We start from the raw sequence: 12,792 nt of genomic DNA on the forward strand, positions 1-12,792 counted from the left end.
AAGTACGCCCGAGGTTGTTGACTGTAACGAGGGTCAATGGGTGCTCGAGTCCAAGGATCTTCTCCTTCCCAGCCAGTGCCCTGAGATAGCTCTCTTCTGCCAGATCCACCTTTCCCTGGTCACGGTACAAAGCTCCTAGGCAGTGGATGGTGTTCAATGTTGATATGTGATCATTACCACGCGCTCTCTCATTCCCCGACAGCGCCCTTTTGAACGCTTGTTCGGCCATGGAGAACTCACTTTGATCCCGATACAAACGGCCAAGATTGAAAGCCGTCTCCAACGTCGAAACATGATCGGGTCCAAGGACCTTCTCCTTTCCTACCAGCACTCGAGTGCACATCAGCTCGGCTTTTTCGAGCTGTTCCCACTCTCTTAGCAATCCTACAATGTCGTCTGTCGCAGTCTGCACCCTCTCCTCGGACATGCAAAGCTGCCATAGACCGTCGAAGCGCGGAGATTCCAATTGTCGTACGTGTTCGAACAATCGTCGATTGGCTATCCAGAAATTAGGTGTTGAGTCTTGGTGCACATTGTAAGCAATGGATGTCAGGGCCGCAATGAACAACAGACGCTCTGGTGATTTTGTAAAAGACGCGACAAGCCAATCATGCAAGCAAGGGTGAAGCTGGAACGAGTTTCCCACTATATCTACAAGGCTGTAGTCGTACAGTTTTGACATGGCTCGCCGGAAATGAAGCTTACTCTCCGTCACACGACGTAGCCATGGCACTTCATCACTCGCGGCCGCGTGGATCAGATCGTACCAAATGTCGTGGCTGCCTAGGTACGCAAAGAATCGCAGGAGGCTGGCAGCGTCTTCGTTCTCGTTGCTGACCTGTTGTAAAGAGATCGACCACGTCGACTCCATCGGTCGTGATTCGAAGACGAGACGCTCTTCTACATCTGTTCCGACCAAATCGGCCCAAGTAGACTCATAAAGTGTGAGGTATTCGCCGCAGGATATATCTGGAGCGGACCGGAGAAAGGATCCAGCAGTTGCCAGCGCGAGAGGGAGTCCACTTAGGCGTTCCGCCAGAGCAGACGCGTCTTTATCTGAACGAGCCACATCAGTATCGTTCCCTGATATTACGCCGTCCAAGTCTTACCGGTTGTAAAGTCTCGCCCCGACCTCTGTGAGAGAATAGAAATGCTCACACCCGGATCTTGCAGCTTCTGCAACCTGATCTGCTGGCTGAAAGTCAACTTCGCCGATCGAGAAGTTAGAAGGATGCTGCCTTGAGACGTAAAGGGGAAAACCTTCTGCACATCAAACCCCGTTGGTGAGCGAGCTCCTTGCAAACATGGATCATCGTAGTTGTCAAAGATCGCCAGCCACTGGTCATTTCCCGGCTCCGAAAGCCAGTGCCGGAAGTTGTCGATTTGAAGCTTGTCCTCGTCAGCACTTCTTGTAACGGAAGAGACAGAGCCATGAACAACCATGACACCAATTGCAGCCATGCTTTGTCTCAAACGTGCTTCGCCGGACGCGTCGAACCAGAAAACCGACGAGTACTCCTGGGCACACTGACGCACGTGGGCCAGTGCCAGCTGAGTTTTGCCCATACCACCCATACCAACGATGCTGACAATCCGTTCGCGGCTTGGGTGGAATCTGGACAAGAGAAGCTTTTTGACTTGTTCGAGTTCGGGCTCTCTCCCGATGAATGCATCCGGTGCGATTCGAGGGGCTTGACTGAGGTGTACACCCCGAGACCATGATTTGGCTGGTGGATTTATTTGCAATTTTGACAACTCAGCCAGAATGAGCTCGCCGGTATCAACATGTCGTGTAGTTTGATATAACACTAGGATATCATTGTTCCGTTGGATGATGGTGAGTGTCTGGAGGATCTTGTCTTCCTTGGCTAGGCTCTTCAATGCCTTGCGAGTTCGTTCCAATTTTGAAGCATCTTTTGTTGGAACGATTGCCGACAGGCAGGCCTGAACACGGGACACATGCTCGCAGGTGTTCTCGACAACATCTCTCACGTGTCTGATGGTATCCTCTGGAAGAGTGCCAGACTCCGCTTGGACTCGAATCGATTCCAGTGTCTTCGTCAACAGAGGCAGCAGGATTGACAAGGCATGAAAGGTTTCTGGAATGTGCGGGGTTTGTACTGCAAACTCGCGCAACCGAGAGACAACTTTGCTGCTGATCTCTACGAGGGATGTGATGGACGCGACGAGACCGATGACAGCTGCAACCTCAGCCATGTTAGAATAGAAGCCAGCCTTGACACCGAGCAATATATTAGGTCAGTCGGAAGAGGGACCAGCCGCAAACTAGTACAAATTGCATGTAGGTGGGAGGATGTTTTGGACGGGACGCAGCCTCGAGTAGAAAACAGCCGCAACTCGATGTTGTAGTATGCTGCTCAATGTAGCGATATAAGGGAAGTCTTCAGACTGTTCGGCTGTAGTAGTTCATTGAGAGGAAGTGGCGCAATATGGCCATCTTCGAGGCTACAAGCACTCATTCGCGCTCGAGAAGTACCCAGGGATTGGGCGAAACGTTAGGCAGACTTGGATGATGTGATGCCTAGAGGGCTTGGTAGAGGACGCCTAAGAGAACTATCTCTTTTCCACTAAAGTACGCATTGAATAGGGAATTTTGAAATCGTTTTGGTAACCACCTCAGGTGGGTATACTTTGGGACTCGAGTAGTCCAAACACAAATCTACGGACACGCCTGGCAATGACTGCCACTAACATGATTTATCGTGATACTCAGCTGATGCTGATGTGCATCTAGTTTGTTCCAAACGCCCCTTTCACTCCTGCATTGTCATCATGCAACTTTCTGAAAATCACACGAAAAAGAGGCAACACCAGCAACATTGTAATACAGTAGATTCAATTTCGTGAACCTCACCAGCCTGCATCGCTTCCATTATGAGATGGTATGCGCTTGTGTGGGCTCATATTGTGGCCTCTGCGTATGTGTTCATCATACTTTGTCTGACAATTGTATGTCATGGAGTCGTCATAGTCACAATACTCGCATGTCCGACGTTGACGGTGCTGCTCCCTTTCTCGTTGGCTGGCAAATGTCTCGGAGCAGGTGTTGCATCTGATAGACGATGATCGATGTTCAGGTCGATGTTCACGAAGCACAGGGCCAAAGTCGATGTCAGCGCCGCAATTCAGCAAAAAGGTCAGGGCAGCATTGATGCTGCTGGTATCTGAACGAGATGTTTTGTCTATCTCGGGACTTATGCGGTCCATGTTGACGGCGGGAGGTCTGCTGATAAGTCCCGCCGCAGCTGCCTCTCGTACGGCAGTGGAGGTAAGTCGGATGGTGATCCCTCGCTGCTGGAGCACCATGATCATTTCGTAGATCTGCAAGAACGGAATCTCTTGCGACGCATTTATGCCCGGAACAAGGGGATCGAATTCGTCCAGATCCTGTTGCTCTTTCTTGCGTCCTGTTTTGTGACGACTAGGACCTCCATCCCTGACATTCTCTCGAAGGTCTCCTTGGCGATTCATTTTGGACTGGTAGAGGCCTTTTTCAATGGGAGAGAGATATAGGGGTAATTGAGGAATTCCTGTGGAAGCTGAAAGGTCGAAAATAGTGGTCGAGGAACCAAAGCCACGCTTGAACGGGCACCTCTTTAGACTATCGTTTGACAAGATGGAGGTCTTGTCAGTAGTTCTGTATACTACCGGCCGTGGGCTGCTGTGTCTGCGTCTCGAAACACTTCTGGCGTTGGGCAAGAACGGCGGCATCTGCTGTCAATTTGTAGTCATCATAGATATGCGAACTGAAGATTGGTGATCAGGCTGAGCTAGTCAGAGGAGGGGAAGTGGATGCTTTTCAGTCCCGGTCGTGAGGCCTTTGAAGGCAGACCGCGACGTCTAGAACTTCCTGGTTGCGAGGCTCAGCAAGAACTTTTGCGCCTTGCGAGGCATTGACACGAATAGTACCATGCATCATTGCCTGTTTTGGGCGTTGGCAGGCTGTGGTTCGTCGTTTGTAGGTGCCCAACTGCAAGGTTGCCTTTCCGTTCGTATTTGACCCTAATATGAAATCAGGCAAACGCGGTGTGTGGCCTTACCGGTTAGTCGATCAGAGGTTTGAACCGCGAATGGCAGTTCTGTATGTTTGCCACGTACTTCACGAAGGATTATGCAGGGATGATACGCAATAGATGAGGTGATGTTTGAGCCTTCTTTGGCGCTGGGCACTTATGACACATTCCCGGGGGGGTTGACTCTGGTCAAGGGTTTCCTTGCCACCACAAAGATGCTGCCTGATTAACTTCAAGTCGAGCAGAATTCCGCAAACTTTCGCTCAAAGGGTTCGAGGCGTTCAGGCTGTGAGTCGAAACAAGATCAGGGTCGTCTCGAGATAAAAGGAGAGCAAGCATGCACAAAAGTGACTTATTCGACCCAGAAGGCACAATTAGAACTACCCTGACTTGTTTGATCCGTCTGACACGTCAACGACGCCCGAGATGCTGTCTTTCAACTTTGTCAGACATTGTGGATTTTTCATTGGTCATAGCATTCCTGTCACGTGGCACGGAGGACGACTTCTCCCCTCCACATTTTGCAAACGGCGTTTATGCCGACGATGCCGTTCCAACCGGCAATTGCGTCTTGTTGAAGATTTCGAGTTTCAGCATCAACCCGGAACGAGAAGCACGTCCGTCTCCGCAGTGTTTCTGCGTCGGCGTCGGTGAGTACGGCCGGCTCATGCCCGTCGAGTGGCCATTCAACAGCGTTACACAATGCCGAATGGAACGATATATCGACCGTGAAAGGACGGGTTTCTTTGCTTCGTCTTCATGCTTGACTTCTTCATTCTCTGCTTTGTATTTATTCTCTCCTAAATCGAAGAACGTTGTGAAATTATCTTCTTGTCTTCTTAAACAATAGCTACATCGGAGCAAGATCGAGATCAAGAATAATCTCGAGCAATCACAATGGCCATAACTCCCTCCACAAACGCCTATCCTAAGGTGGCCTTCATTGGCCTCGGAGCCATGGGCTTCGCCATGTCAACACATCTCGTGCGAACAGGATTTCCAGTCATCGGCTACGATATCTATGGCCCGACGCTGGATCGATGGCAATCGACGTGCGACGAGATATCCGGGTCAAAAGCTACCACCGCTAAATCTCCATCAGAAGCAGTCCAGGGCGTTTCAGTGGTGTGTTTAATGGTCGCAAATCATCACCACGTCCACTCCGCGTTGTTTGATGATAAAGTCGGAGCTGTCCATGCCCTTCCCAAGGACTGCACGGTGATAATTCATGCCACGATTCCGCCCACCGAGCCATCATCTGTACGCGTGAGACTGACGGAGGACTTCAAACGCCCTGACGTAAAGTTGATTGATGCGCCTGTGTCTGGTGGAGCGGCGAGATCCATTAACGGCACTTTGACAATAATGGCTGCGTCCGACAGTCCCAAGAATCTAGAACAACCTGACGCAAGGGCCGTTCTCGACAATGTAGCCAGCAAGGGCAAGACACTCTTCATCATTCCTGGCTCTTTAGGTGCTGGCCAATCTGCCAAAGCGCTCAACCAAGTGCAAGCGGGCATCCATATCCCCTCCGCATCGGAGATCATGGGCCTAGCGGCGGTCCACGGTGTTGACACGCAGAAGTTCTATGACTACCTCGTCTCGAAAGACGGTTCAGGCAAGAATCCGGTGGGCTGGAGTTGGATGCTGGACAATCGCGGACCGAGAATGCTAAGTGCGACCCCACCCATGGCATCTGCTACCCTTATCATCAACAAGGATGTTGGTATCATCCGGGACGAAGAGACAAGACTCAACGTCGCATTGCCGCTCTTGAACAGGTCAAGCGAAGTCCTCAAGGACGTGATGCAAACCCACGCTACGGCCGACGATAGTTGCATCGTACAGTACTATCTGGGCTTCGGATCTGACAAGGAGAACTTGGTCGTTGAACTGGCAGGCAAGCCTACCGTCTCGGCCAGTGAACAAGATAGCCTGATCCAGGACTTGGCTACAGCACATGGAATCATCCACCTCGTTTCTGCGTTTGAGACAATCAGCTTTGCACAAGCTCTCGATCTCATGCGTCCCGAGCAACGAAAGCAATGGTTCACCTTGATCTCCGGTGCCGCAGGTGGCAGTACGATTTTCTCAGATGTCATCCCAAGAGCATTTGAAGATACAGAAGGCATTGAAGCAGCTTTTAAAAAGTATGCAAAGGAGAAGTTTGGAGGTGCTTCAGACAAGGTGGTAAGTAAATTCACCGTCTCCCCTCATCTGATAACAAGTTGTGCATTTGGACTGATTGGCCGTGTGACCAGCTTAATCTCATCAAGCATGCTAAGAGCCAGAATTATGAGCCACGAATCCTAGAGGCTGCCATGAGCCATTTCCAGAAATTCATTCAGGCATAGACAATCATGCGTCCTGGCCAATTATCTTCAATTGGCTTCGACCTCGTGCATTTCAAATATGGCGCTTTGGTGTTTTGGAATCATCGGAATTGCTGCCGCAAGCAAGAGACTTCCTCGAAGTGGTAGATACGAGTCTCAGTATAGGCTCCTTTGGTATTGGTACCGCTTTCGTTGTCTCTGTCACGAGAGCAGATATCAATGAGGAATTTGTGGCCCGTGAGAAAGTTGGACTATCATCCAAGGTTTTCAGTATCAAGCAAAAGTCAGAAAGATTTGTGCCCAGTTAGGCCCACCAACCTGGGGCCAGCTTTGGGGGCATGTCTATCATGGGGTCGAATGGGCATTTTACTCGAGTCATTGTGGCCCGGCAAAATGCTCAGATATCAGGGTAAATATAATATCACCACGTCTATTCTCGCTGGATGTCACTGCATATTCTTCACTTCCTCAACATCATGTTATCATTGCCGACACTCTGATTCCGCTATTCTCTTCTACTGTCCCTTCTCAGACTTTGACTTCGTTGAGATGTCCAGTCTTGATGTCGAAGACAAAACCTCGCGTGTTCGCCTTGAGCTCTTCTGGCACCAGAGCCGAAGCTCTCAAGAAATCGATACTTTTCCTGACGTTCTCATCAAGTGATCTGCATGCGAGTACTTGAGCATCTTCCTCACAACATCATGAGGACGTATGAAATACATACCCTGTGATTTCGCCAAAACTCAACCCATCGATTTGCTGCTTGAGGTCTGGTGCACGCTCTCTCAGACCTTCCTTCACCTTCGCATCCCGAAAATGGGTCGCACCGCAATCTAGGAAGGCCGACTCGTGAGTATCGAACTTATTCATGCAGCAATTGAGTCCGACTAACCAGTGTGCTGGACAATGATACACTCTTTGAAATGGAGGAGGGAGTCAAGCGAGAGCACATGTTCCAACAGGAATTGAGCATTGCCTCCAGGAACGCGAAACACTACTGCCTCTGGATATTTGTCAGCGATCCTTGGTCATTGAGCCTGAGGGAACAAAGGCCGCTTTACCTCCAGTTTGCAGATTGAACATGTTCTCTGGAATGGTTCTTGGATCTGCGCATGTGACTGTTGCCATGTTAGGGCCTGATGGAACTCATTGCCGCTCGAACAGTGTAGGCACTTACTGATCAATATCCGAGCCAGCTTCTCAGGTTCGATCTCCAACAATGAGGGAAGGGGTTGGAACTCGGCGAGAGTAGCCCTGGTCATGTTTTAGCCAAAGCACATCGCTAGAGGAAGAAGTCATACTCATGGCGTTGCAGAAGTTCCTGGCTGGTCAGGGCCATTTGTGATGCTCTAGAACGATATGACTCGACCGAGTTCGGAGCTGTCTTTGGGTCTAGGCTGTTTCAGATGCGAGAAGGCTGCGAGTGATGCTGTCGAGATGAGATTGTCTCTTTTAGCGAACGCTTCACCTCTTTATATCCAGACGTTGCGGCGACATGGTCCCAGCATCTTGGAATGCGAAACTCCGGCCTTACCGTAGTAGACATGTGATTGCTTTCCGGAAATCAACAAATGCCCAAAGCAGGATATGATCTCTTTCAGCAAGGTATTAAGACTGGATTGTGGGAAGGTGTCCTATGTGTCCAGTTTAATAATCATTTCCAGGCACATTGTGAATCTACCCTGGGTAGACACTCTCCGTCTTCACGCTATTCCTTTTTGGGGCAGTTGTACCCTGGTCATTGTCGCTTACAAAGAATGGATAGTCATCTCAGAAACGTCGATATACGCTGGTGTCTCACAGCTCGCCAATAAGTATGATGTCTTTGCCTCAACAAGTCGACGCGTCGTACACATGCGGAATATATCAAATGCCCTTTGGAGGCATTTGTGGTCTCTTACTCAAGACTGTCCGGACGCCTGGGACAGGAGACGTTCTGTAACTCAGGCCTCATAGACTGCTGCACCACAACTAGCCGCCTCTCATCCCTTGACCCATCGACATGCAGCTCTCATTCATTAATCAAGGAGCGAATACTCGCAGCCTAAGCGAGGCGGACCGGAGTACGATACGTCGGATCTCTCGACAAGTGGGAGCGGCAACCCGCAAAGCCAACGGTAACGGGAAGAAGGTCAACAAACTGCAAATCCCCGACTTCCTGATGTCTAGTCTTGGAGCAAATTATGAGGTGCAAGCTCCTTTAACAAACGCCCCAGGGTGCCACAAGTTGCTCAAGCCTAGACCAAAAGTCTCTGATTTGCGATCTAAGAAGATTCCCAGCAATGCGCCTGAGGGTGAACAGTGGATGACGGCCATCCCTGCTTCGTTGTCGTTCAAACCGAATGGGCGGCCCATCCCCTCAGGCATTTCTGTCTTCATGCTGCCCGACCTCACTGCAAAGCTGCTTGATTATGCTACCACTGTTGATTTGCTCGCCAATCCGGCCAGGTGGATCAAGGCGTTCCGCCTGAGCAACCCTTCGGCCCTACAGCTTCTCCCACAACGCTACGGTTATAGCAAATGTCTAGATGATGCCATTGATTGCGCGGCTGGACGCATTCGCCTATGTCTAGCTGGGGATGAGTCTGCACAGCAGTCTGATAAGCTTGAGGTTGACAAATTGTATGGCCGAGCTTTGAGGAGCCTAAGCCTAGCCATTGCCGCCCCCAGTCCGATTGACTGGACGGTGTGGTACGCAACTTTGACATTGCTTCTTGCTGAGGTGAGGAAGTTGCTTCTTCACGATGATTCTTGTATATTGACGTGACTAGGTGTTGGATAACAATAGCCAGAATGGGTGGATCATGCATGCACGTGGCGCGTTCGATGTGCTGCTGGCTTTGGGCCCCGACAAGATCCACACAGAAGTCGAGAAGGATCTACTCATCACGCAGGGTGGTGGTATGGTGAGTTAACATGCCCGGGACTCTGACCGTCACAAAACTGAACGTTTTTCCAGATCATGGAAGCCACTTTTGCCAATATTGACTGTTTTCTGAGTCGGGCAGAGTGGCAATCAGCCTTGCAACGCTGCATAGATCCTTCATCTCAAGCAGGAAAACGCTCTGAATCGGCGATCAAGCTATGGATGATTCTAGCTCGTGTGCCTGGAATCTTCAGGAGCATCACCGAGGTTGTTATGCATCGGAATAACACCGAACTCAAGGCTGCATTGATCGACCAACTTCGTATCTTGCTTGCCGAATTGACATATTGGGGCCGCCACCTTCGCTCTGAAACAGGCAGCTTTCGCAGTCGATATGCACGGAGACACTATCAATCAACCACCACCAGATACCTGTTGTTCTTAACATTGGCCTACCGTTTTCAGACTGCTCTTGATGTCGCTTCGGCACCTACGGCAGAGGCGAATGCCGTCGAGGCTGCGTCTTGCCTTGAGATAGTCATCGAGTCGCACCAACGCAAGCCTGGATCAGCTCCGACGCTGAGACTCGCGAGGAAGATAGTTGATTCGATTAACACTACCACGGCGTGTTGGTCCCGGCCACAATCAAGTGACCCAACAGCTCAATCAGGGACAATTGCACCCGAAGTGTTCACACAATGGTCTACGTTGGTGGGAAGGGTGGTATGAAGCCTCAGATTTTTCTTGCAAACACCGTTGCTTGACATGCTTTGCATTTCCCTCAATCCTGGGATTTGCAGCTAGGATGGGGAAGCGTATTCCGTCAAGCATGTCAAGAGCTTTGAAGCATGATGATATGGTCTCACAAGGAGCATCACCCAGCATCATTCGAAACTCCCGGGTTGTACAGGTGCTGGATCAAAGCTAAGACCTTGGGTTACCACACCCGCACCCACTCACCTTGAGTATTTTATCGCCGTCGAAGGAAACAAGACAAGAATAAGAGATGTTCTCTCCGAATGGTTCTTGTGCAAAATCGGAACAAAATCAAAGATCCTTGCAACGGAACACGGCGGAGATACGGCAAATTAACCCCTGCAGATCGAAAACATCACGATACAATCTACATCAGATCTTCCCTCCAACAGGCATGTGTATCTCTGCTATTTGCGACCACAATACGCTTTTAAAAGGCTTTGTCGTACCTCGAAGCCAATCGTTGAAATATTTCGCGTATGAGGAGCACACAAGAATGCAATCCAACATGGCTGTCGTCATGAAATAAATTCTGACCTCGACACTTCGCCAATCTTGGTCCACACAAAGTACTCCACCGATAAGCATTTCTTGTGCCGCCGCGGTTTCAGGAGGCACAGGTTACACACAAAACACACGCACCTAGCCCTCACACTCCCACAGAGTGCCGGAGAAGAGCATACACATCCTTTGTAGCTCAAGTGCATTCCATTGAGGGTTTGTGATATCTCCAAGAAACGTTCGGTATTTGGTGTCCTCAGCATCCTCCAAGGCACTAGATGTTCGTCCGGGGCGAATACTTCTGCTACGCATGTTTTCAAGGCATGTCCATCAAATGAAACACAAACCAGAGAGCCAGAACAATGTCGACAATTCCAAAAGTGTCAGTGTCTCGCGTACATATCCTATATGCGACAGCCTTGTTGATATGTCTCGTTTACATCTTTGTGTTATCAGCCCCGGTCAGACCCGATTTCAAATGGCTTGACGTCCATCAGATCAGACTTCAGAATGATAAAGTCAACCTCCAGGGATCATTTTTGGACAGCGCAGCAACTGGATCACAGTCGAATGATCAACAACAACAACAACCGTGGATTCCACACGAGGTTGAAGATCTTGATGAGACGAGACTACAGACTGTGGAGCCTTACATATCGGCCATCATGGATCCAAACAGTACATCATTCGAACGTCTCTTTTGTCCCCCAGCGAGTCTTGATCGTTACGACGGCCTGCGTCGCAATCCACCACGTACCACCCCCACCCGAAAAGACCACACCAGACGATACTTTTTCGCCCTGACTCTGTACCAAAGTGCACATATCCTTCCTCGTCTTTTGGGTTCCATCATTCAAGCCATCCGAATTCTCGGCCCAGAGGTTTGCGTCTTATCCATCGTCGGTGGGCGTTCAGATGACGGCACGACCGAGATTTTGACCACGTTGAGACCTCATCTCGAAGCACTAGGAGTGAAGTACTACTTCGGTACAAGCCCCATCGATCCATTGGAGGAGGGCCACGACCGAATCACCGAACTCGCCAATCTTCGTAACCTCGCTCTGGACCCCCTCGTCCGCCGGCCCACCCAATACGCCTCACCAGACACAATCGTCATCTTCCTCAACGACGTCGCAATCTGTCCGGACGATATCCTGGAGCTGGTGTACCAATACACTCTACAACAGGCCGACATGGTATGCGCCATGGACTGGAAGGACGACGGACACGTCTTTTACGACTCTTGGGTCTCTCGCGGGATCAACGGTGACTTGTTTGTGGAAGTACCCCAGTCGGGTTCTTGGGACTTTGTCCGAAATTTGTTTTGGAACGACCCGATCTCCAAGGCTCGTCTCGATGCGAAACTTCCCATACAGGTTTACGCTTGTTGGAACGGGGCGACGGTGTTTGACGCGAAACCACTCTTCGAGGCAGACGACAACATCCGTTTCCGCGCTTCGTACGAACATGAATGTTACATGGGTGAACCTACACTGTTCTGCAAGGACCTTTGGAAGAACGGGCGCGGTCGTATCGCGGTGATCCCCAGTGTCAACGTGGGATATTCCGACGAGTCAGGCCGCATAGTGAAGAGGGTTCAAGGGTACACGAGTGATAATGTCGATGTCTTCAACACATCGAACAGTGATCAGAGTGCAGAGGAAGAAGAGGATGACTCAAGGACGAAAATAAGGAACTCGACTACCGCCACGATGATTGATTGGAAGACCGATCCTCCTGGACTGGTCAAGTGTCAACCTGATTGGCATCATCCTTCTTGGGTAGAATGGGATGAGCCGGCTGCTAGAGACCGAAAACCCTTTGACTGGTCTGGTTCGGGATACTTTAACGCAAAGAAGGAAGACACCAGAGACGAGTGAGACAGGGACCACGTGTATTTTTACTTGATGAGCAATTTGGAGCACAAGCCCCTACGATGAGAACCCGGCCGACCTGAGAAACTATGTGTGTGTGTTTGTGTTTGTTTGAGTAGGTAGGCTCAGCTACCTTGTCTGGGTAAGAACGAGATCAGGTCACGATGGGGCGCTGCGGGTTTTTTGACACTGTGAAAAGAGTTTCGTGTCTCTCCTTTCCCCAGGAATGGAGGAAAAGAGGAAAAAGAAGGTGTGATCGCCTGAAACTGCAAGCGTTTCATTGAATGAACGACAAAGCCTCCTGTTTGATCGGCAGCAGCAACAACAACAACATCAACAGCACCGTCACCGTCACCGTCACCGTCAATTTCGGTGACTCGAATAAGAAAGGCTAGCTCTCGATACACCACCTTTGCTCGACTGACAAT

At 50.2% G+C, this 12,792-nt stretch overlaps 4 protein-coding genes across 4 annotated transcripts; 3 read left to right on the top strand and 1 right to left on the bottom strand.

Moving 5' to 3' along the window:
- Nucleotides 1–2,645: 2,645 nt before the first annotated feature.
- PV06_02534 (uncharacterized protein) lies at nucleotides 2,646–3,492 on the bottom strand (the record flags this gene model as incomplete). Its single annotated transcript, XM_016403232.1, has 1 exon — nucleotides 2,646–3,492. The coding sequence occupies one exon, from the start codon at nucleotides 3,490–3,492 to the stop codon at nucleotides 2,872–2,874; it is 621 nt and encodes a 206-aa protein (XP_016267129.1). The 3' UTR covers nucleotides 2,646–2,871.
- A 1,284-nt stretch (nucleotides 3,493–4,776) lies between these two features.
- PV06_02535 (uncharacterized protein) lies at nucleotides 4,777–6,714 on the top strand. Its single transcript, XM_016403233.1, has 2 exons — nucleotides 4,777–6,224; nucleotides 6,296–6,714. Exons 1-2 carry the CDS (start codon nucleotides 4,932–4,934, stop codon nucleotides 6,386–6,388), a joined length of 1,386 nt encoding a protein of 461 aa, XP_016267130.1. The 5' UTR covers nucleotides 4,777–4,931; the 3' UTR covers nucleotides 6,389–6,714.
- Nucleotides 6,715–8,369: 1,655 nt separating this feature from the next.
- PV06_02536 (uncharacterized protein) lies at nucleotides 8,370–9,962 on the top strand (the record flags this gene model as incomplete). The annotated part of the gene is made up of 3 exons (XM_016403234.1): nucleotides 8,370–9,089; nucleotides 9,139–9,273; nucleotides 9,327–9,962. 3 exons carry the CDS (start codon nucleotides 8,370–8,372, stop codon nucleotides 9,960–9,962), a joined length of 1,491 nt encoding a protein of 496 aa, XP_016267131.1.
- Nucleotides 9,963–10,336: 374 nt separating this feature from the next.
- On the top strand, nucleotides 10,337–12,439 carry PV06_02537 (uncharacterized protein). The gene has a single exon (XM_016403235.1). The coding sequence runs from the start codon at nucleotides 10,853–10,855 to the stop codon at nucleotides 12,368–12,370; it is 1,518 nt and encodes a 505-aa protein (XP_016267132.1). The 5' UTR covers nucleotides 10,337–10,852; the 3' UTR covers nucleotides 12,371–12,439.
- Nucleotides 12,440–12,792: the final 353 nt, after the last annotated feature.

This window comes from Exophiala oligosperma (assembly GCF_000835515.1).
Source record: "Exophiala oligosperma strain CBS 72588 unplaced genomic scaffold supercont1.2, whole genome shotgun sequence".
NCBI lineage: Eukaryota > Fungi > Ascomycota > Eurotiomycetes > Chaetothyriales > Herpotrichiellaceae > Exophiala > Exophiala oligosperma.